General features: G+C 43.8%; 1 protein-coding gene across 1 annotated transcript; it reads right to left on the bottom strand.

Moving 5' to 3' along the window:
• Positions 1–9,816, bottom strand: LOC309366650 (sulfotransferase 6B1-like). Its single transcript, XM_081905388.1, has 7 exons — positions 9,348–9,816; positions 8,193–8,311; positions 5,491–5,580; positions 3,893–4,019; positions 3,369–3,463; positions 1,793–1,949; positions 1–228 (listed from the first exon to the last, which is right to left on the bottom strand). Exons 1-7 carry the CDS (start codon positions 9,547–9,549, stop codon positions 98–100), a joined length of 921 nt encoding a protein of 306 aa, XP_081761514.1. The 5' UTR covers positions 9,550–9,816; the 3' UTR covers positions 1–97.
• Between the last annotated feature and the right edge of the window lie 12,073 nt (positions 9,817–21,889).

Genomic DNA, 21,889 nt, shown 5'->3' with positions numbered 1-21,889 from the left:
TTTCTTAAAATTTTCTGTGCATAGATGTATCTAGCACTTAAACATCATTTTATTCTTAACCAAAAGGCTTCAGATAATAACCTCCAAATCCAAAGGTTTAAAATTTACAATATTGGTCATATTTTAGCTTTGCACCCAGTTTAGTTCCTGCTAAGCACTCTTCAAATTTTGCATCCATTTCCCGGCTCTGAGCTTCAGTAAACAAAGTCTTCCAGTCACCCACAGCACCTATTAAGAAACGATGAAAAATGAATCTCAATACAGTGATACCTTGGGTTACATACACTTCAGGTTACAGACTCTGCTAACCCAGAAATAGTACCTTGGGTTAAGAACTTTGCTTCAGGATAAGAACAGAAATCTTGCTCCAGTGGTGCGGCGGCAGCAGAAGGCCCCATTAGCTAAAGTGTTGCTTCAGGTTAAGAACAGTTTTAGGTTAAGAACGGACCTCTGGAACGAATTAAGTATTAAGTAACCCGAGGTACCACTGTATATATTTCTTCCTATATAGATGTTCACAGATGAGATTTATGGTTTTGGAATGTTAAAGCAGAAGGGTGTACTGTCATGCTTCTCATCCTGCAACCCTATGCTCCCTTTCTTGGGATTAAGCAAGGAAGAGCATTACTAGCATGCATCAGAATGGGCTGTTTGGGGATGTGAAGAGTGAGTGACAGAAACATTTGAGGGGTATATGTGTGCATGTGCATGCAGTTGCAAGGTTTTCTTTTTCAAATATATCTGTTTCTTTTAACATCATCATCATCATCATCATCATCCTCATCATTATTACAGTCGTACCTCGGTTCTCAAATGCCCCAGAACTTGTATGTTTTGGCTCCTGGACGATCGAAAACCGGAAGTTAGTGCTCCAGTTTTTGAACATTCTTTTGGAAGTCAAACGTCCAACAGGGCTTCCCACGGCTTCTGATTGGCTGCACAATCTTCCTGCAGCCAAATAGAAGCTGCGCTTTAGAAGTCGGATGTCTCAGAAGTCGAACGGACTTCTGTTTGACTTTTGAGGTACAACTGTATTATTATTAAACAAACACAGCTTTCCTCCCAAGAGAAGCCTAAGGGATTTTTGAGAATTAAAAGAAGCACACACACACAAACATCATAAAATATATTATCTTAGCATGCTGGCTGACATGTTTTTAAGGCAATATTTTTAAAATATCATTCTTACTTCCTTGTAATGCACTGGCTACTCTTATAGTAGCTATATAAGAGAATTTAACATAATTATAATTTCAGTATATTGTAAATTTTGTAGAACTCTCAAATCATCTCGCCTGCTGAGGATGTCTCTTATCTTTGCAGCAGTTTTTAAAAAAACTATTCTTTTTTTTTTTGAGGGGGGGGAAGAGTTTGACACCAATTAAGAAAAATGCAAACACGAGAAAGAGTAGAGAAGCTTGCCTTGATCTGTGGAAATATTCTGTTGTCTGAAACCAATGGAAAAACAAAAACAAAACTGGAAGCTTATCCCTGTCAAAATGGTTCTGGTTAAAGAAACATGATGTGGTAGTATTGTAAATAATAGTGTGGTTTAAATTACACAGAGAAGTTATTTATACTGTGGCTAATTGGTTTACAGTTAGAGCACCAGCCTACTTGGAAATAAGCTCCACTGAATTCTATCTATCCACTGTGCACTCCTATGCTTGTCCACTTAGAACCTTTCAAGTTCAATAGGATCCCTCCTCCCATAAATGGCACCCCTAGATGGCGCTGTGTTACTGGAAGAAAGAGAATTCAGTGTAAACTAGTGGCATAAAAGCAATATTACCTTTCCTGAAAATGACAGGAGCAAGTATACCATGTGTTTCTTCAGATTTGCTCCGCATTGCTTGGAAGGTAGAATTCTCTGCAACAGACTTAATCATTTCATCAGACAGAGGTAGTTCATAAAAGTCAGCTATTCGCTTTACTCCTTCGTAAAGATTCTGGAAAATAACAATAAAGTTAGTTATGACTTCATAAATATATTTGGTACTAAGGTAGATTTCTAAGTTAGAATCAGCCCTAAGATTCAAGAATGGGGCAGGCTAAACATCTGAATCAATATATTCATAAGTGCAAGTGCTTTAGCTATTCTAAAAAGGTGCATTTGATATTAGCAAAATAAGTGTAGCGTGAAAAGTACAGAAACATTGTCTCAGCAAAGGCACATCATTTACAACTTTTCATTTGCTTCTGTAGCTTAGATTTGAAAAGCATTTCCCCCCCCCAGATTTCTGCTGGGTAGATTTCTGCTCCCCATTTCCCCCCCCCCCATTTCCACCGTGTCATGTTTAATCATCTACAGTATATTCCTTTTAACTCAGAAATGTTAGAGATGATTAAAAGTTTGGAACACTACTTCTGATAAACTTAGTTAGCCTGTGAACGAGTACACCCAGAGAGATTACACCACAATACTTAATCAGACTGGCATATTGGTATGCTTAGTATTTAATGAACTGCAGAACTGTAATTTTTCTTTTATTTGAAATATCCAAACCTACTTAACAAACAAAAACCAAATGCGCATGCACACGCGCGTGCACACATGCACATACTACTCATGCTCTTAAGAAAACAGTTGTTGCAGAAGAAAAGTCAAAATATAACACTGGCAGAAGCACAGCAGAAAGGACAGCAGCATGCTAAGTAAGAACTCCCCCTCTCAAGGGGGGGGGAGGACACAGAGGACCAGGCTTTCGGTGAAGACCAGAGAAGTGGCAAGTTCATTATGCCCTTGATTGTTCCAATGAATTATGATAAAAGGGGGTGGTGTAATAAAAGCAATAGCTACTATATAACCAGGACAAAAGGATAAACATTTAACTAACATTCTTTTCTTGTTTGAAACTGGGAAGTGCAAAATAATAACATATAGATGGATTATCAGATTGCAGCATCCCTTCCCCCGCCCAGCATGACAATTTAGTTTTTTAAAACCTTCTTTTGGAGCCAGCAGAAAGTTTTTCAGCCTAAATCTGGCATGGGAGGTTGGAGAGGTTGCAGCTGGGGACAAACACACACACACACAGAGAGGGGGGGCACCTAAAACACAATCTGATCTGTATTTAGGCCTCCATTTAAAAAATATCGATGAGGACCTCATTCCATAACAAGAATGAGGAAAAATGAATGCATTTCTAATAATTATTAACTACAGGTTAACTACAGGAAAAGAAAACCAAAGGCAATGAGGAGGGAGGGAAAGGGAGCAGAAACAGAAAAGCAAAACAATGCTTCTCCCTTTACCAATTCAGCAACCATCAATACACCTGTCTTAATTTCCACATACAGCTTGATTAGGCCATCTAAGAAAATAAATGCACAACAGAATCATTATCTCAATTTCAAAGAATGCTCACTTCTTTCAGCTCTTCAAATGTGATGATCATGATATTTTCATCATCCATATGTTTGTCCCAAGCAAGAGCATGGTCAAAGTAGGATTTCCAACAAACTGAAATGAAATGCAAACAGCATATTTCATAGCCGGGGGGAAATAAAAAACAAAAATGACATCAGTTGCTAGCAAAAGCTGCACATATCATACAATGAGAATACAACACTTTGTTAATTCTGTTTAACCCAATACTGATAAACACCAGCCATTTTATGACATGTAAAATCTGTACACAAATCATCAGGTGTTGAAAAGATGCCTAAATTCATATCACCCATCAGTGATGAGTCTGGCTATCTACCACCATCTGGAGGACAACTACTGATGATGCAAGTCTGAGCAAAAAAAATATCGACTGTGGGCTTTTCCCTGCAATCAAGAGTCCTGGTGATCTGAAACTTGTTTGCCTTTCACCTGAACAGAAGCTCTATACAAATACTTTGTGGGAAGTTTCAGAAATACAGAAAGTGAGAACTTCTAACCTACCTTCGCCACTCATGAACTTTTGAAAAAAATCATCCCAAGAACTGGCATCTGGAAGAACAGGGTTTTGGTTGTAAAAATGGTAATAGGATACAGCGGCATCTTTGGGGTTTCGAAATACTACCAACATCTATTTTAAAAGAAAGAAAGAGAGATTAGATTTTGTTGGAATCTCCCCTGTGCAAACAGCTTTCTGGAGCTGACACATCAAGGAGGCCATTGGCCCCTACCTAAGGCAGAGCTTTTAAGCTCCGTGCCTTGCTCTGGAAGGGAGCCTCTCACACAGGGCTCCCACAATTTTTCCCAGGAGCCTCCAGAGCCCATGCGAAACCCTCCCAGAGCCCAGTAAGAAAGGCTGAGAGCTTAAAAGCTCTTTCTGTGACAGGAAAACTTAGCACAGAAAGTGCTTTACAGCTCTTTGCCGAGCATGCGTTTAATTTGTGCCATTGCATGCTGGCCAAACAGTTAAAGCTGTTATTGCGCAAGTTAAATGCAGACAAGTTGCAAGTCAACAGTATCTATATACAGTAAGCCTGCAAGTGACGCTCATTTAGCTTTACTGTATTTTTAATCTCATGTTGGAAGCCGCCCCGAGTGTCTGGGGAAACCCAGCCAAATGGGCAGTGTATAAGTAATAAATTATTATTAATAATATTATTATGGAATTGGCAAAGTATTTTATTAAATTAAATTCAATTTAATTAAAATTAAATTGAAATGCTGAAAAAGCTGGTGCCTAAAAATGTTGTCTGTTCTTGCCCATCTCGCTTAACCTGGTTGTGGGGAGAGACTTGTGTTTCTGGGATATAACAGACTGCCACAACAAAAGGCAGGAAGTTTAGCAGAGTAGATATCACTTCCAATAACACTTTGCCTTGGAGAGACTTGGGGGATGGCTTTTGCTTTATAGTTCCCTCTTCGGAATTTCCCCCAGGTAAACCTGAGTATCTAATTCTGAGGAAGAAGACAGAGGAAGGAGACTGTCTACATTATTCTATGGTTTGGCTCATGAAACAGAACAGGCATAGGCAAACTCAGCCCTCCAGATGTTTTGGGACTACAACTCCCAACATCCATAGCTAACAGGACTAGTCATCGGGGATGATGTGAATTGTAGTCTCAAAACATATGGAGGGACGAGTTTGCCTATGCCTGAAGCAGAACTGTGACAGACCCGCATGTGAAGAGAACAGTTTCAAAGGTCCCTTACCTCACACAGAGATTACCGATAAAGCAGCACCTTTGCCTCCAGCTATGCAAAGAATGCAGTGGGTCCAGATTTAGTTGTACCTAGGTCCTATTGAAATCAATGGGTTTAGTCATGAGTAACTAAGCCAAAGCAGGAGAGAGCAATCCAAACCAGCCAGGAGAGCCGCGCAGAGGAACAACTCTGCTCAGTCCTCAGACAAAATCTTCAGCCCAGTCCGAGGGAGGGTTGGAATGCTCTGTTAGCCTGGATTTAGGGCCAACTGATGTAGAATTTGCTTTGACAATATGACAAGAGCTGTCAAATTAAGATACCTATATTAAGTACTCAGTATTGTGATTAAATGCTGTTAGAGTATTAGGCAATCATAATAGTAGTGAAGCTAGTCACTTACCTTCACCTTATTCTCAAAAAAAGATTTGGGAATATTATCATAATGAAAATGTGTAGAAAAAATACGTGGAGAAGGCTGCTTGTCCATGTCCTAGAATAAGAATTAGAGGAATGTTAACTTTGTTGTTGTTTCAGGATCTAGAGGGGTTGTTTTTCCTCTTCTTTTTATTGAGCTTTATAATGGGGGGGCCCCTTTGATTTACATATTGACAGAAGAATAACAACAAACTATACAAAGAGGTTTGGAGTACATGACCATTTGGGTCTCTTCAAGTTGTACAATTCTTTGATTCTAAGTATTCACCTCTCTCCCTCCCCCCTTTACCTAACCTAAAGACATGATTCGGATCCAAATAATAATTATTAATAAAGTTCATATGATCACTGAAGTGGAGAGGGTCTGAAAGTTGTTAACATCAGCTTCCGGCACTGACTGCCATGGTGAACAGCTGTGCCCATGCCAGCGGAGCCCTTCTGCGCGGCTAATTGAGGATAATATGGGAGTAATTATCCTTGCAAAAAGGGGGGGCTAGCTTCACCCACAGATCATCTGATACCTACCGCCCGTTCCAAAGGAATGGGGGGGGGCAGGGGACGTTGGGTGCATTGCACTGCGTATATCAGGAACTCTCAAAAGCGGTCACCATGAGCAGAGGTACTCTGTTTTTAAAGATGAAATTTGGACTTAATTAACAGGCATGCTCTGAACTAGAGGAGGTAAGATAACCTGCTAATTGGATCAGCCACTGAGTGCCAAGGTTTCGATGTGGAGAAGGACTTTAGTCATAATTGGATCGGTATGTTGGGTGACAGCATCTTAAAAAGTAGAGACATCACCTTGCCAACAAAGGTCCGTATAGTAAAAGCTATGGTTTTCCCAGTAGTGATGTATGGAAGTGAAAGCTGGATCATAAAGAAGGCTGATTGCCGAAGAATTGATGCTTTTAAATTATGGTGCTGGAGGAGACTCTTGAGAGTCCCATGGACTGCAAGAAGATCAAACCTATCCATTCTGAAGGAAATCAGCCCTGAGTGCTCACTGGAAGGACAGATCGTGAAGCTGAGGCTCCAATACTTTGGCCACCTCATGAGAAGAGAAGACTCCCTTGAAAAGACCCTGATGTTGGGAAAGATGGAGGGCACAAGGAGACGGGGACGACAGAGGACGAGATGGTTGGATAGTGTCTTCGAAGCTACAAACATGAGTCTGACCAAACTGCGGGAGGCAGTGGAAGACAGAAGTGCCTGGCGTGCTCTGGTCCATGGGGTCACGAAGAGTCGGACCCGACTAAACGACTAAACAACAACAACATGTTGGGTGAGGTGAGCCTCCATTATTTTCTCTCAATATATTTTATGTTATGTATTAAGATTAACTGCAGTTCTCACTCAGGGCCACTGGGTGGATTATGGTTTTGGTGAGGTGTCAGCTTGTTAGTAGCTGGAATGAGATCACAGAAGATAACTTTGGATATCTGCCTGGGGTCAATGGTAGAATGCCAGACTTCTCTTTATCTTGGGTGTGATGCATTGAGAATTGCGCTTGTGTGCAGAAACCAAAAGTGAAGAATGTTGCTGAGGACTTTGGATTACAACAGGAAGAACAAATAAGAAAATTAAAAATATTTAACACATAACTGCACAGAATTAACCCTCTTGCTAAATTAATGGATGAATTATTTGAATACGAACGAAAGTCGCAGGACCAGTAGCTGTCAAAACAAATGAAGGATTAATATCGGAAATGTTTTATTTGGACTAGCTAAGAATTGCAGCACGACATTAGATCATCCTTCCCTGAACTTCAGAACATGGGACGTCACCCAAAAATATGTAAGTTGGCATTGGATAACTGGTTTTCTTTTTTTTTATCATAATTTGGAAATGTATTATTGTGGCTTTTATTGGATTGTAAAAATGGAAAATTAATAAAAATATTATTTAAAAAAATGAAAGTTGTTGATGTAAATATAAAAGAAGACATTAACAAAACTGTATTACAGAATGTGGCAAGTACAGTTTTTCCTTCAGAGTTTTGTTTGTGTGTTGGAGAAATGTGCTTCAGGTTACATATGCTTCGGGTTACAGACTCCGCTAACCCAGAAATATTACCTTGGGTTAAGAACTTTGCTTCAGGATGAGAACAGAAATCGTGCTCCAGGAGCGTGGCGGCAGCAGGAAGCCCCGTTAGCTAAAGTGGTGCTTCAGGTTAAGAACAGTTTCAGGTTAAGAACAGACCTCCAGAGCGAATTAAGTTCTTAACCCGAAGTAGCACTGTACAGGGAAATGACAAAAGAAGCAGAGGAGGCGGAGGCGGAGAGCAGTCAAGTGGTGACAGGGCTCTACGATGTTCTATGAGCTCTATGATGCTCTCCCTGCCACCAACCAGGGAGTTCAGGAACAGAAGGGGAAGCGGTGCCTTGGCACATGCCAAAAGAGAGTTAAAACACAGGGATCCAAGACCTCTCGCAAGATTCCCACTTATGCTGTGTTGGAGTAGGAGCTGAAAGAAGCCAGTCCCCAAATCTGACTCCTCAGATGCAGAAGCATGATTCAGAACTGTTGCTGTTTGTGCATATGTAAATAAAGAACTGTAAATATCTCTCTGAGTGAACAGGGGGTGTTTATAGCGAAGAGCAGACACCACTTTGACAACATTTCAGTTCTGATCATTTGCTAGACAAACTTGGAAATCATGCCAACCTGAGCTTTTGTGGGCAATCCAAATTCAAGCATTTGTATGTTTTCTGATGGTGACAAGTCCTTGTAATTTGGGATTGCAACTATCATGTCATTTACCATTTGGAGCACCCAGTTAGTACCTGCAACATAAAAGCAAATGAGACATATATGAATCACAAGAGCATAAGCTGCACAACCAAATGCAGTCATGTTCATATACAGCAGTCAACTTAAATCATAGGTCTTCTACCAGTGCATTGGGACCTGCAGGTGGGTCATAAGACCACACCAGGTAAGTCACAACAAAGCTGTTGCCACCACGCAAGCCTTGGAGACTGCAGACTTTTATTCTCTCTTCTTTTGTGAGAAAGTTCCTTCCCCACCTTGGCCAGCCCAGCTTTTTAAAAAGAACTGTACAGAGTCAAGGCTTTGAAAATGAAAAAAAAAACACAAACCCAAAACGTTTTCTTTTGGAGTAAAAACTTCATTGTGGGAGAATCCAGGGAGTTTCTTCACATTTCATCCAACAAAGGGGCAACAAAGAGCAGTTGCCACTTACATTAGATTCTGAGGGTGAGGATCCTTTCCCATAAATCATGTTTGTTTTCAGGCAAGTTGACATTAGGTGGGAACAAGAGTCACAGAGGAGTGGATTAAAATGGCAGAGAAGGTGGCACAAGGTAGAAGGAAAGTGAACAAAGTACAAAAAGGTACAATTTCAGAGGCCTCACTGAATAACATGGAGGATGGGTTGTAACCAAGGACTTATGAGGCACACATCTCCTCTCCACATAAAAGAGGGCCTTGAATTGCTTCTCATGGCTGTTGTGGGGTGCTCAGCCACTAAGTGAGGGGTGAATCCAGGCACCCCAAAATGTATTCGCCTGGGTCCCATTTCAGTTCATTTGACGTAGCAAATAAACACTGGCTTCCTTGTTCAAACTTTAACAGAAGGCACTTCCACATGACAGCTTATTATTCGCTGTGGAGTCAGCTGCTCAGGTTTGCAGGTTTTGCATACAAAATCCCCATTTACCATTTATGAAAAGCACAACAAAACATGGAATCTGTAAATCCAGATTACATGGGGGAAATAAACACAAATCGTATGTGATCAGATATCAGTTGGTAACCAAATCCATTCCCCTTTAATGCCATTAAAAGATGGATACTCACCGCATTTTGGATAAGCAACAATCAACTTATCATCCTTCCTAGCTTCCATGGTTTCCAATGCTTCAAAAGTCCCAGGACTACAAACAAGTTTTGGATACAGCACTCCTCTGTAAGTAAAGAGCAGCTCCTCATTCTCCTCCCCTTGAAGCGTAGCAAAAAGGTGCTCTATTATTTCCACAAGACTTGTCTTTTTCTCGGCCATCTCCTTGGCTGCCTCAGTCTTGTCACAACCCCTTTTAAAAGGCAGATTTGCTTCTGTATGACCAGAAGTTGTACAATAAAGGTATATAGCAGAAGAGGAAGTAATTCTGAATGACAAGCACTGTACTCTCAAAACACTCACACACTACACTCTCATTGACCTCTGAGAGTTTGCAAACTCTGTCCTCATTTGCTTCTGACTTGGAACAGCCCCATTTTCTGGATATGTAAATTACAAAATATTTGAGGGGCTGGGCAGGGTGCTTTTGTAGCACCCTGCTTGTGGTTAACGCTTAGCTGGAATGAAATATTCAACGCAGCAATAGAGAAATTAAATTAATAATTTATTTGTCAGACAAATAAATGATAGACACAGTGGTATAGGGTTACCAAAGCTCTGCCCACTCCAGCCCTGATGGCCAGCACTTATATTTCCTCAGCCCAACCCCCTTGCTCCTCCTTTGGCTGCCTCTGTCCAATCAGCCTGGATCTGCTTTGTTCCCTTCTCTTATCTAGCAAAGAACAATTAAGCTCCCACTCCTGTTAAGCCAAAACTGGGATGATGGTTTATTGCTCCCTAACAAGACACATTGCTAGCCACCTGTAATGGTTGTAAGGGGGTTACTTGTGCGTAAATTGCCTTCGGTTTAGTTAGATTGCTTGCCCAACCATGCTTAGGCTCACAGCTCGCCCTCCGTGACCTGTTAGTCACTTGCAGAATCCGTCAGTGGGCGTTTCTTGAACCTCTTCCAGCATAAAAGCTGGAGCTGGAAGACGCCAAGTCTCTTCCTATGTTCCCTGCACGGAACTCGGCTGTGCAAGTAAGGGGAAGGCAGGGGCGTGCCAGTGCTCTCTCCACTAGTTTCGGGTGAAGGGTCTTGGAGCCCTGTCTCCAATTCCTCCATCTCCCTCTCTTCTCTACTGGTGTTACGCTGAATTCCTTCCCCCCTGCTGGTCCCCTCTCCGGCATCGCTCTGGAGCCCTGCCTCCGCCTCTCGCTCTGATGTCAGTTCCCTGACACCACCTTTTGTTAGAAAGTGGGTCTTGAGACCCTCAAAATAAAACCTGAACAAAATTGGTGCAGCAGCAAAAAGTTTCTCGCAAGAGTGGGTGTCCAGAGTAGGCACACCCAAAATTGACAAAGCATAATCTTATATTCCCTATACCCGAAGCTCAGGTTCCCTAGCATTGGCTAGGATACAGCCTATCACGACCGGCTAATTACCCTACTAACATTCCCACCCTTGTTTACATCTCCCATTACTCTGATTTCGATGCCCACCCCTCTTATTCCTTATTTGATCTATGTTCCTATGCATTTACATGTCAACTGTTATACGAATTCTAAGATCATATATATATATATATATATATATATATATATATATATATATGCAGGTTTTGGTGTCCTCGGGTGTCTTCCCGTGTAAAAGTTGGGGTGTCTAGGCGACGTTTCGACGAGGTCTCACTCGTCATCTTCAGGCTGGTGCTTTCGGCTTCTTGTTACTGGAACAGAGCAGGATCTCAGTGTTTGAGTTCCTATAAATACTGTTGAGGGGGTGTGGTGTATAGCCTCCAATGTTCTGGGCAGAGAGGAAGTTCCCAGGCTAGTGTGCCTTTTCTTCTTTTGTTCCTTAATTACTTGAGGGATATCTTGAGTGATTTCTTGAGTGATATCCTGAGTACCACTTAGGTGGGTCATTAGGTGTGGATTAGTTGCTAAAGTCTTTGTGTCTTGACCTCTTGAACTTTGTGAAGAGTTTTTCTGAGAAGATGGCTGTACTGCACTTAGTTGTGCTCTGGCTTGGCTTCGTGTATAGGGGCGAGCTGTGGTTTTGTGGCCTGTGTCAGCCAGATCTGTGTAGGGATTGCAGGGGGGTGCAGCATCCGGAGGTGCCACCATGGTTTGGCTACTGGATGGTGTCTGTAATTTATCTGTGGAGAGAATAATCATGGAAGCCATCGAGATAGAGAAACACCCTCACAACATGAACAAGCGTGACGACACATCCCGCTTGCCAGACATCTGGAAATTAGCCCTCCCCACAAAAACTGACACCAGATCCAGAGGCACACAGAACGCCATCACCAATCAACCACACCAGACCCAAACCCAGACCCTCTCCACAGATAAATTACAGACACCATCCAGTAGCCAAACCATGGTGGCACCTCCGGATGCTGCACCCCCCTGCAATCCCTACACAGATCTGGCTGACACAGGCCACAAAACCACAGCTCGCCCCTATACACGAAGCCAAGCCAGAGCACAACTAAGTGCAGTACAGCCATCTTCTCAGAAAAACTCTTCACAAAGTTCAAGAGGTCAAGACACAAAGACTTTAGCAACTAATCCACACCTAATGACCCACCTAAGTGGTACTCAGGATATCACTCAAGAAATCACTCAAGATATCCCTCAAGTAATTAAGGAACAAAAGAAGAAAAGGCACACTAGCCTGGGAACTTCCTCTCTGCCCAGAACATTGGAGGCTATACACCACACCCCCTCAACAGTATTTATAGGAACTCAAACACTGAGATCCTGCTCTGTTCCAGTAACAAGAAGCCGAAAGCACCAGCCTGAAGATGACGAGTGAGACCTCGTCGAAACGTCACCTAGACACCCCAACTTTTACACGGGAAGACACCCGAGGACACCAAAACCTGCATTCCTGTACCCGTGAAAATCTACGAAAGCATATATATATATATATATATATATATGCTTTCGTAGATTTTCACGGGTACAGGAATGCAGGTTTTGGTGTCCTCGGGTGTCTTCCCGTGTAAAAGTTGGGGTGTCAAACTCGTCGAAACGTCGCCTAGACACCCCAACTTTTACACGGGAAGACACCCGAGGACACCAAAACCTGCATATATATATATATATATATATAAGATATTCATAGATGTACCAAGCAAACACATACAAATATGTAAAGCACATGTCTGAAACCTTAATTACCAGATCACCTTTTGCCCCTGTTGCCCCTGCATTCCAAAACAAATGACTAAAACAAATGGCTCATGGTATTAAACTCTATCTAAACAGAGATCTTGGGTTCACATTCTCACACACCCGAGTGGTTTGAGCCTTCAAAGGTACGCTCTCTCCGAAGGTCTAGTCTTCCTTAAGAAGCTGAACCCCTTGAAAGGACCCCTCAATAGTCTTGTTTCACCAGCGAAAGCAACTGAGCCACATCCTGACCACTAGTTGTCCCAACAAAAAAAATTCCTTCCAGTAGCACCTTAAAGACCAACTAAGTTAGTTCTTGGTACGAGCTTTCGTGTGCATGCACACTTCTTCAGATACACTGAAACAGAAGTTTCCAGACCCTTCTATATAGTGAGAAGGTGGGGCGGGGTATTACTCAGAAGGGTGGTGGGAATGGGTGTATCTGAAGAAGTGTGCATGCACATGAAAGCTCATACCAAGAACTAACTTAGTTGGTCTTTAAGGTGCTACTGGAAGGAATTTTTTTTGTTTTGACTATGGCAGACCAACACGGCTACCTATCTGTAACTGGAACTAGTTGTCCCAGTTACAGGTGTAAGCAAGTTCTTTACCTGCTGTCCTGTTTATGAGCATCCTATCCACAAGCTGTTCTAACTACTAGTGTAAGCAAATCTGGGCTGTCTGAGGTTGTCTTGCAGGTGCAAGCATTATGGCTTATGTGATAAAGCAACATTATCATTTATCATACTTTTAAATCCGGCGTTGGTTGGCGGCTTACCTAACAAGGCTTTTTAGGGATTAACAAATGAAGCTTTTTAAGGGATTAAGAAACCATAATCCTAGGTTTGAGTACAACAAGTACCCAAGATTAAATCTAGCTCTTTCAGAGTCTGCATCACATTCAGCAGGGGTGGGGTGCCTTCTGAGATGAGGCCCTGCCTATGCTGCTGAAGCCTGCTCACATTTTCTTGAGTTCTTTTCCCTTGAAAGGCACTGACATTCCCTCTACCCTTGTGGCATGTTGGGAAGAGAGGGTAATTCAGAGATTCCCAGTGCTAGGGGATAGATTCAGATATTCCAACTGAGCTCTAGCTTCAAGCAACCTCTTTCTGGAGCCCTGGAAAGCTTAATGCATTAAGCCCTCCAAGCATTAAGCCCTCCAAGCTTAATGGTGTCTATCAGCTGTGTTTGTCCCACTTGTCCCAGGGGCACAGCAAAAGAGGAGCAATCAGGTACCAGGCATCAACAAGCCTGAACAATAAGCCAGCAAGCCTGACTCAGCATGATGTCTGAACATTCCTTCTGATTATTCTAATAAATGGTGATGAACAGTAATCTATGGCTGCAATCCTAATGTACACTTACATAGGAATAAGACCCATTGAAATCAATGCAACTGATTGGCATTATCAGGGAGCATTTCTCCATGCGGTATCATTCTAAACATAACCAGGTCTTTCTTGTTGGGCCCTTGTCCCCTAAATAATTATTTAAACATTCCCATTCTTCTTTCACCAATTTTTTAGGTTTATCTCTTATTGCACCTGTCAGCTTTGTGAGCTCCAAGTACTCGCACAATTTGACTACCCATTCCTCTTTAGTGGGTGTATTTTTATCTTTCCAGTGTTTTGCCACTATAACCCTTGCTGCTGACGTTGCATACATAAATAGCCTGGTTTTATTTTTGCGAATATTATCTGAAACCATTCCTAGTAAAAATTCTTCCAGTTTCTTGCTAAATGTAGTTTTTATCAATCTCTTTATCTCTTCATAAATCATGTTCCAAAATCTTTGTATCTCTAGACAGGACCACCACATATGGTAGTATGTTCCTATCTGTTCCTTACATCACAAGCACTTGTTTGATTGATTTATTTTTGCAAGTTTTACAGGGGTTAGGTACCACCTATAGTACATTTTCATAAGATTTTCCCTTATAAGGAAACAAGCTGCGAATTTTATAGTTTTAGTCCATAATTCATTCCAAATATTGGGTTTGATCGTATGTCCCTGGTCCCTCTCCCATTTTACTGTAATTTCTTTGATATCCTCCTCCTTTCTTTGCCAATTCAAAAGTAGTTTGTACATTTTTGAAAGGGTCTTTTGATTATTATATAAAATACAGTGGTGCCTCGCAAGACGAAATTAATTCGTTCCGCAAGTCTCTTCGTCTTGCGGTTTTTTCGTCTTGCGATGCACGGTTTCCCATAGGAATGCATTGAAAATCAATTAATGCGTTCCTAGGGAAACCGCCTTCAGACCAGGTCCGGGGACAGTCTGTCCCCCGACCTCTTCTGAAGGCTGGGGGGGGGGGGACAAGGGCTTTTCTTCCCATTGCCAGCCTTCAGAAGACTGTTCTGAAGGCTGGCGGTGGGAAGAAAAGCCCTTCTTCCCACCTCCCGCCCCGCAAGCTCCGGGGACAGGAGGGCTTTGCTGCCGACCGCCAGCATTTTAAAAGCCCCTGCTGTCCCGGGGCGATTTTAAAATGCTGGCGAGCGGGAGCGAAGTCTCCGCTGCCCCGAGGAGATTTTAAAATGCTGGGGGTCGGCAGCGAACGCTTCGCTCCCGCCCGCCAGCATTTTAAGATCGCCCGGGGCAGCGGAGAAGTCTCCGCTGTCCCGGGAAGGCAGGCGGGGGGAGCAAAGACTTTTGCCCCCGCCTGCCTTCAGAAGAGGTCCAGGACCTCGTTCCGATGCCCGGTGGCGGGGTGCGAGGTTCCCGCCCCCCCGCCCCGCTTCGGAGCAGCGTTCCGAAGCGGGGCGGCTGGGGCAGGTGTTCCCGCCCCCCCGCCCCGCTTCGGAGCAGCGTTCCGAAGCGGGGCGGCTGGGGCAGGTGTTCCCGCCCCCCGCCCCGCTTCGGAGCAGCGTTCCGAAGCGGGGCGGCTGGGGCAGGTGTTCCCGCCCCCCCGCCCCGCTTCGGAGCAGCGTTCCGAAGCCGGGCGGTGGGGGCAGGTGTTCCCTCCCCCCCGCCCGGCTTCGGAGCACCGGGAGAAGCGATCTCCCCGCAGCCCCTTGCTTCAAAAGAGGTCCGGGGGCAGCAGGGAAGAAGCGCTGCGCTTCCCGCTGCCCCCGGACCTCTTTTGAAGCAAGGGGCTGCGGGGAGATCGCTTTTCCCCGCAAACCCTTGCTTCAAAAGAGGTCCGGGGGCAGCGCGAAGCGCTTCCCGCTGTCCCCGGACCTGGGGCTGCGGGGAGAAGATCGCTTCTCCCCGCTGCCCCTTGCTTCAAAAGAGAAGACCCGCTGTCCCCTGGGCAAGCTTCGTTTTGCGAAGCAAGCCCATAGGGAAATTCGTCTTGCGAGGCAACTCGAAAACGAAAAAACCTTTCGTTTTGCGAGTTTTTCGTCTCGCGAGGCGTTCGTCTTGCGGGGTACCACTGTATGCTTCTCCAGATAGGATATTTTTTTGTCAAATCCTTTGGTTCTTTTATCCTTTTCAAGGGCGGCTTTTAGTTGATAGTACTCCAGCCAGGTTATTCCCTTCTGTTTTAATTCTCTTAGGTCCTTTATTTTCGGATCACTACTTATTTCCTCTACTAAATCCTTGTATGTTAACCAATTGCTGTTCATATTTAATCTATGAACTGACATAGATTCCATCGGTGACAGCCACCATGGTGTTTTGGTTACTACTGATTTTTTACTCCTCTCCCATACTTCATATAATGCCCTTCTCACAATATTATTTAAAAATCCTTTGTGGGATTTAACCTTGTCATAGCCTATGTAGCCATGCCACCCATACACAATATCCCATCCCTCCAGATCTAGGACTTCCATATTTTTAATTAATATCCAGTCCTTAATCCATGTCCAGCTCGCTGCCTCAAAGTACAGTTTAAGGTCAGGGACCGCAAAGCCTCCTTTTTCCTTCAACTCTTTAGTAGCTTAAATTTTATGCGTGGTTTTTCCCCTTGCCAAATAAACTTGGCAAGGTCTTTCTGCCATTCCTTAAAACACTTTACGCCTCTAATTATAGGTATTGTTTGGAACATAAAAATCATCTTTGGCAAAACCATCATTTTAACTGTGGATATTCTCCCCCACAGGGACAAATTCAATTTTCCCCAAGTCTCTAATTCTTTTTTTTATTTCCTTCCACTTCTTCTTGTAATTATCCTTATATAAGTTTATATTCTTATTGGTGATCCAAACCCCCAAATAATTTACGTTATTGGCTCCCTTTAAACCTGTTGTATTTTCCAGTTCCTCTTGTTCCGAATTACGTAAATTTTTCGTTAATAATTTGGATTTTCCTTTATTCAGTTTGAATCCAGAGTTCAAACATTTTGGCATTTTATTCTGAAAACTGACGACAGGGTCAAGGTAATTGGTTCTTTCCCAAATGAGTGCTTCAAATCCCCACTCAGTCATTAAGCTAACAGAATGGCTTTGAGAAGGTCACTCCCTCTCAGTCTAACCTAACTTACAGGGTTTGGTGCGATAATAAAGTGTGTGTGTGTGTGTGTGTGTGTGTTGGGGATGATGGAGGAGAAATTGCTGTGCCCTAAATGAGGCCCTTCGAGGAAGGATGAATGGTATCATCCATTTTTTAAAGCCAATACATGGTGTAGTAAAGTTAGTATTATTTAGAAATCATTCTTTGGTCAAGTGAAAGGAGTAAAGCCTTATGGGAACTCCATCAGCCACAAGGACCCTGGGAAAGAAGTTGTGTCTCTTTAAACCCTAGACTAGCTGGCTCCTCAGCTGAAAGTTTTATTAGAACCAAGGAAGCTTTGATTTAATGAAAGAACTAACACCTGAGTTCGATGGTGTAAACATCCCCCCCAATGATGCTATCTGTCCTTGAATTGCTTGGGAATGTGTGTCTGGCTAATTTCCACGGAAGGGAGGAAGCCCTTTGATTTAAAGTTTGAATTCCAAATTGGCCCAGCTGTCAAGAGGTAAATTGATTGACTAGCAAGCCGGTCATTGGCGCATTTAAAAATAATTTGAGTCTTATGATTGGCTTGAAAGTTATAACGCTAAGTGCGAATTGTGAATAAAAGATCAGGGAATTGTTTTGAGATTTGCTCTCTGCCATTGCTCTGCAATCTGCAAAGATGCCGGCTGTATTGTTCCAACCTAATAGCCGTCGTTTCGTCTTTTGAAATGGAGATCTTCAAAAGGCTTCAACTTGCAGATTCCTAAAGGACTTCAACTATCCTATCTTGTGTTAGAGCTTGTGAGTATGTAGAGTTAGCTACACTATGTACCTTTGTTATTTTCTTATCTGTAACGTTCAAAAGAGGTGCCTGCTATTCTAGCATGTTTCTTATGTTATTTTAAAATAAAACTTTTAAGAATGAAACTGTTTTAGTTTGTGTGCCTTTCCGGAGGGAATAGCTAAGTCCTAGCCTTACGCTTGGTTACGCTCTACCGTAGAACTTCTGCCTGCAAGTCTGTGGATGCAGCTTGTGGAGTAGGGGGACAGCCAGGCTAAACGGGTCGCAGCCTTCTCCCTGGGTTGTGATTCTGGGTCCCCTGGACAAGAGGGAGTGGTGGCAACCCTACCGGGTCGTGTTTGTTCTGTTTTGAAAAAAGTAATACGTCTGTCAACCTTGCCCTGGGCGTCCTAGTCTGGCCGGAGAGCAGAGACAGGAGAAGGGAGGGGCAAGAGGTTGGGGGCGACATTACTACACATGGTGTGACCCACTTCACCAGAAAGTGTCTGGAGAACATCCTGGGAGTTCATTGCAGTTTTTGTAATGATTTAGAGAAACACAAAAATCCAGTGATGTTTGGGTTAAGGTTTCTGGTGTGTGATCAGACCAACAGTCACACCTGTCTACTATGTAGAGAATTTGACCTGGTATCACACAATACTGCAAATCGCTATGAGTACGTACATGTGTACATAGAACAAAATAACAACTGCTCTGGGAGAAAAGTGTCAATGCATACACATGGATCAAATATTAAAAGTATTACCTGTTCAGGAGCCATGTATTGTGCTGTTCACTGTTTTCTGCCCTCTGTATATCTACACCTGCTGTTACCAGCCAAAATAATCAATTTTTATTTTATTGTCTCTAGACATGAATATATTTATTGGCTGCTGGAGGGGGACGGGGACAAAAAACAAAATAAAAAAGCTACTCCTATATTCAGACATACAAATTAATAAGATCTGAATGAGTCAGCATAGTCCAGTTCAACAGTTATCCTGCAGAGTCTGAACCATCTCAACTTCTTATCTTCTTTTTTAAAAATGCTGTGCCTTTCAAAAAAAACCCTCCCATCTCCCATCTCAATTTCAGTAACGCTATTTCACGCGCCTTCATGTTCATACCCAAGACCATGAACAACGATAATCATGTATCAATAGAAAATGAAAAGCTAAAGCCTCAAGATGAAAGAAAATGGTTAGCCTAAGACCACCTAGCTGATCGGGTGGCGCTGTGGGTTCGGGTGGCACTGTAGGTTAAACCACAGAGCCTAGGACTTGCTGTTCAGAAGGTCGGCGGTTCAAATCCCCGCAACAGGGTGAGCTCCCGTTGCTCGGTCCTTGCTCCTGCCAACCTAGCAGTTCGAAAGCATGTCAAAGTGCAAGTAGATAAATAGGTACGGCACTGGCAGGAAGGTAAACGGTGTTTCCGTGCTCTGCTCTGGTTCACCAGAAGCGGCTTAGTCATGCTGGCCACATCACCCGGAAGCTGTACGCCAGCTCCCTTGGCGAATAAAGCGAGATGAGTGCCACAACCCCAGAATCGGCTACAACTGGAACTAATGGTCAGGGGCCCCTTTACCTTTACCTATCTGATAGCCAATGCCAGACATGAACTAATTCACAATTCAGTCCCATAAAGACTATGCTAAACATATAGGGGGCAATGACAAACCTAAACAGCATCTTAAAAAGTAGAGACATCACCTTTCCAACAAAGGTCCATATAGTTAAAGCTATGGTTTTCCCAGTAGTGATGCATGGAAGTGTGTGAACCTGTTGGCCCTGACCATCCGGTGCCCATGTAACTGGACTCAGCATATTTAGGTCAGCAAGCTCTTCCACAGTTAGGTGAGAAGATGCTTTTGCCTCCTTAACCATTTGCCGGACAGCAGAGATGTTTGCCTTCTGAGCCTTTACCGACTCAGGAGGCACTGCTATGCCTGCTAAGTGAGGCAGACTTGAGGGGTGAAATGAGGTATCACAGGAAAGATTGGGCTGAGATAAGAGAGGGGATTGCTGAGAAACCTGAGAAACTTCAGAAACTGACTTCTCAGACGCTGGCTTCTTAAAACCCAGGTTCAGGGGCGTTGTCACCAACAACCTTGGCAGGGCGGAAAGAACAGATGGTAAGAGAAATAAGATTATCTCTTGATAAGAGAAAGGACAGGCTGAACTTCTGCGGATGGTGGCCTAACAACCGAAAGCAAAGCCTTTCTTTCTATGGGAACAAAACACTGAATAACAGCAGAATGCTGAAAGACAGCAGAACGCTGAATTTGAGCCAAATGCTGAATGGCATCTCGGCAGAAATGCCAAACCTGCAGGACTCACACTCGGGCTTTGGGCTCTGAGTGCAGGGTCTGTCCTATTTGTTCCCAATCCTGGAGCCTAAAGGAACCAGCCTCGGGGTACCACGGACATTGGGTATGAATTACCGTATTTTTCGCTCTATAAGACGCACTTTTTCCCTCCTAAAAAGTAAGGGGAAATGTGTGTGCATCTTATAGAGCGAATGCAGGCTACACAGCTATCCCAGAAGCCAGAACAGTGAGAGGGATCGGTGCGCAGTGATTCCTCTTGCTCTTCTGGCTTCGGGGATAGCCACGCAAAGCCTCTTGAGTGCAGCCGGAGTGCTCCTGCCTCTTCACTCAAGAGGCTTTGTGTTGCTTTCTTGTTTCTTGTTTTCCTCTCTAAAAACGAGGTGCGTCTTTATGGTTGGGTGCGTCTTATAGAGTGAAAAATACGGTACTTGCAATAGGACATTTAAGTGCTTTTAAAAGTAGGCACTGCAACTCGTTACGATGTTTCAGCTGTTGCGCAGAAAGGGAACTCCTCATACTCACGTTCTTTCCTTCCTATACTCACCAGGATTCTGTAGAGGATGCAGGGACATGTCTGTAGCTCTTGCCAGTGTGGTGTAGTGGTTAAGAGCGGTAGTCTCGTAATCTGGGGAACCGGGTTCGCGTCTCCGCTCCTCCACATGCAGCTGCTGGGTGACCTTGGGCTAGTCACACTTCTCTGAAGTCTCTCAGCCCCACTCATCTCACAGAGTGTTTGTTGTGGGGGAGGAAGGGAAAGGAGAATGTTAGCCGCTTTGAGACTCCTGAAGGGGAGTGAAAGGCGGGATATCAAATCCAAACTTCTTCTTCTTGCCGAGCGAAGTGAGTAAAACCAGCCCCGTGGACCTGGGTGCCAGATGAAGTGATGGACATGAGGCAGGAGTTGATAATGCAGGTGAGCTGCACACAGGTGAGCTGAAAGCGAGCTGCTGGCTAGCCCTGTGGAGCCTCCTTTTATTGAGACAAATATGCAAACCAGGCAGATACATTTTGGGCTGTCACCTTTACACATCTTCCGGTCCCAAGATCGTGGGGTGGCATGAAGTTATTTTGGCACCTGTTTCCACCATGTCATTGCCCCCTTGCACAGTGTATGACGAATGAGACAAAAGGTCTCAGAGAAAAAGGTTACCGACAGGGCACCGCAGACTACTGAGACCGCAAAAGGGTAGACAGAGGCAATGATGTTCAGACAGCCGTGGCTTTGTCTGTGAGGGGTGTGTGTGCTCCGCACCCCAAGGTCACACGTGCAGGCAGGCTGAGGCTGCCTGCGGGTGGGGAAATGTGCTCCCTCCAGACCCCACTCCGCAATCATCCCTACAAGTGAGAGCTGGACCATAAAGAAGGCTGATCACTGAAGAATTGATTCTTTTGCTGGAGGAGATTCTTGAGAGTCCCATGGACTGCAAGAAGATCAAACCTATCAATTCTGAAGGAAATCAGCCCTGAGTGCTCACTGGAAGGACAGATCCTGAAGCTGAGACTCCAATACCTTGGCCACCTCATGAGAAGAGACGAGTCTCTGGAAAAGACCCTGATTTTGGGAAAGATTGAGGGCACAAGGAGAAGGGGACGACAGAGGACGAGAAGGTTGGACAGTGTTCTCAAAGCTACCAGCATGAGTTTGACCAAACTGCAGGAGGCAGTGGAAGACAGGAGTGCCTGGCCATGGGGTCACAAAGAGTCGGACACAACCAGACGACTAAACAACAACAACAAACATATGGGGGATGCAACAGATGTATGTAGCTTTCCTATGGCTCCATATACACAGGAAGGAGTTTATAAAAGTAAACATTTAAGGAGTTGGGTAATGCAGCAACTGAATAGGTGAGTGTGAGCACTGCCGGAAGAAGAAGAGAGCGGGGGGAGCGCAC

This window comes from Podarcis melisellensis (assembly GCF_964234715.1).
Source record: "Podarcis melisellensis genome assembly, chromosome: 3".
NCBI lineage: Eukaryota > Metazoa > Chordata > Lepidosauria > Squamata > Lacertidae > Podarcis > Podarcis melisellensis.
This window is presented reverse-complemented; position numbering and strand designations above follow the sequence as displayed.

Excerpts from the sequence above, each read along its gene's own strand:
- LOC309366650 (XM_081905388.1), bottom strand. The coding sequence starts at position 9,549 with ATGGCCGAGAAAAAGACAAGTCTTGTGGAAATAATAGAGCACCTTTTT. Across the intron at positions 4,020-5,490 it reads TTTTTGAGAATAAGGTGAAG|ATGTTGGTAGTATTTCGAAA; the intron begins GTAAGTGACTAG and ends CTTTTAAAATAG. Across the intron at positions 229-1,792 it reads TCCTGTCATTTTCAGGAAAG|GTGCTGTGGGTGACTGGAAG; the intron begins GTAATATTGCTT and ends GTTTCTTAATAG.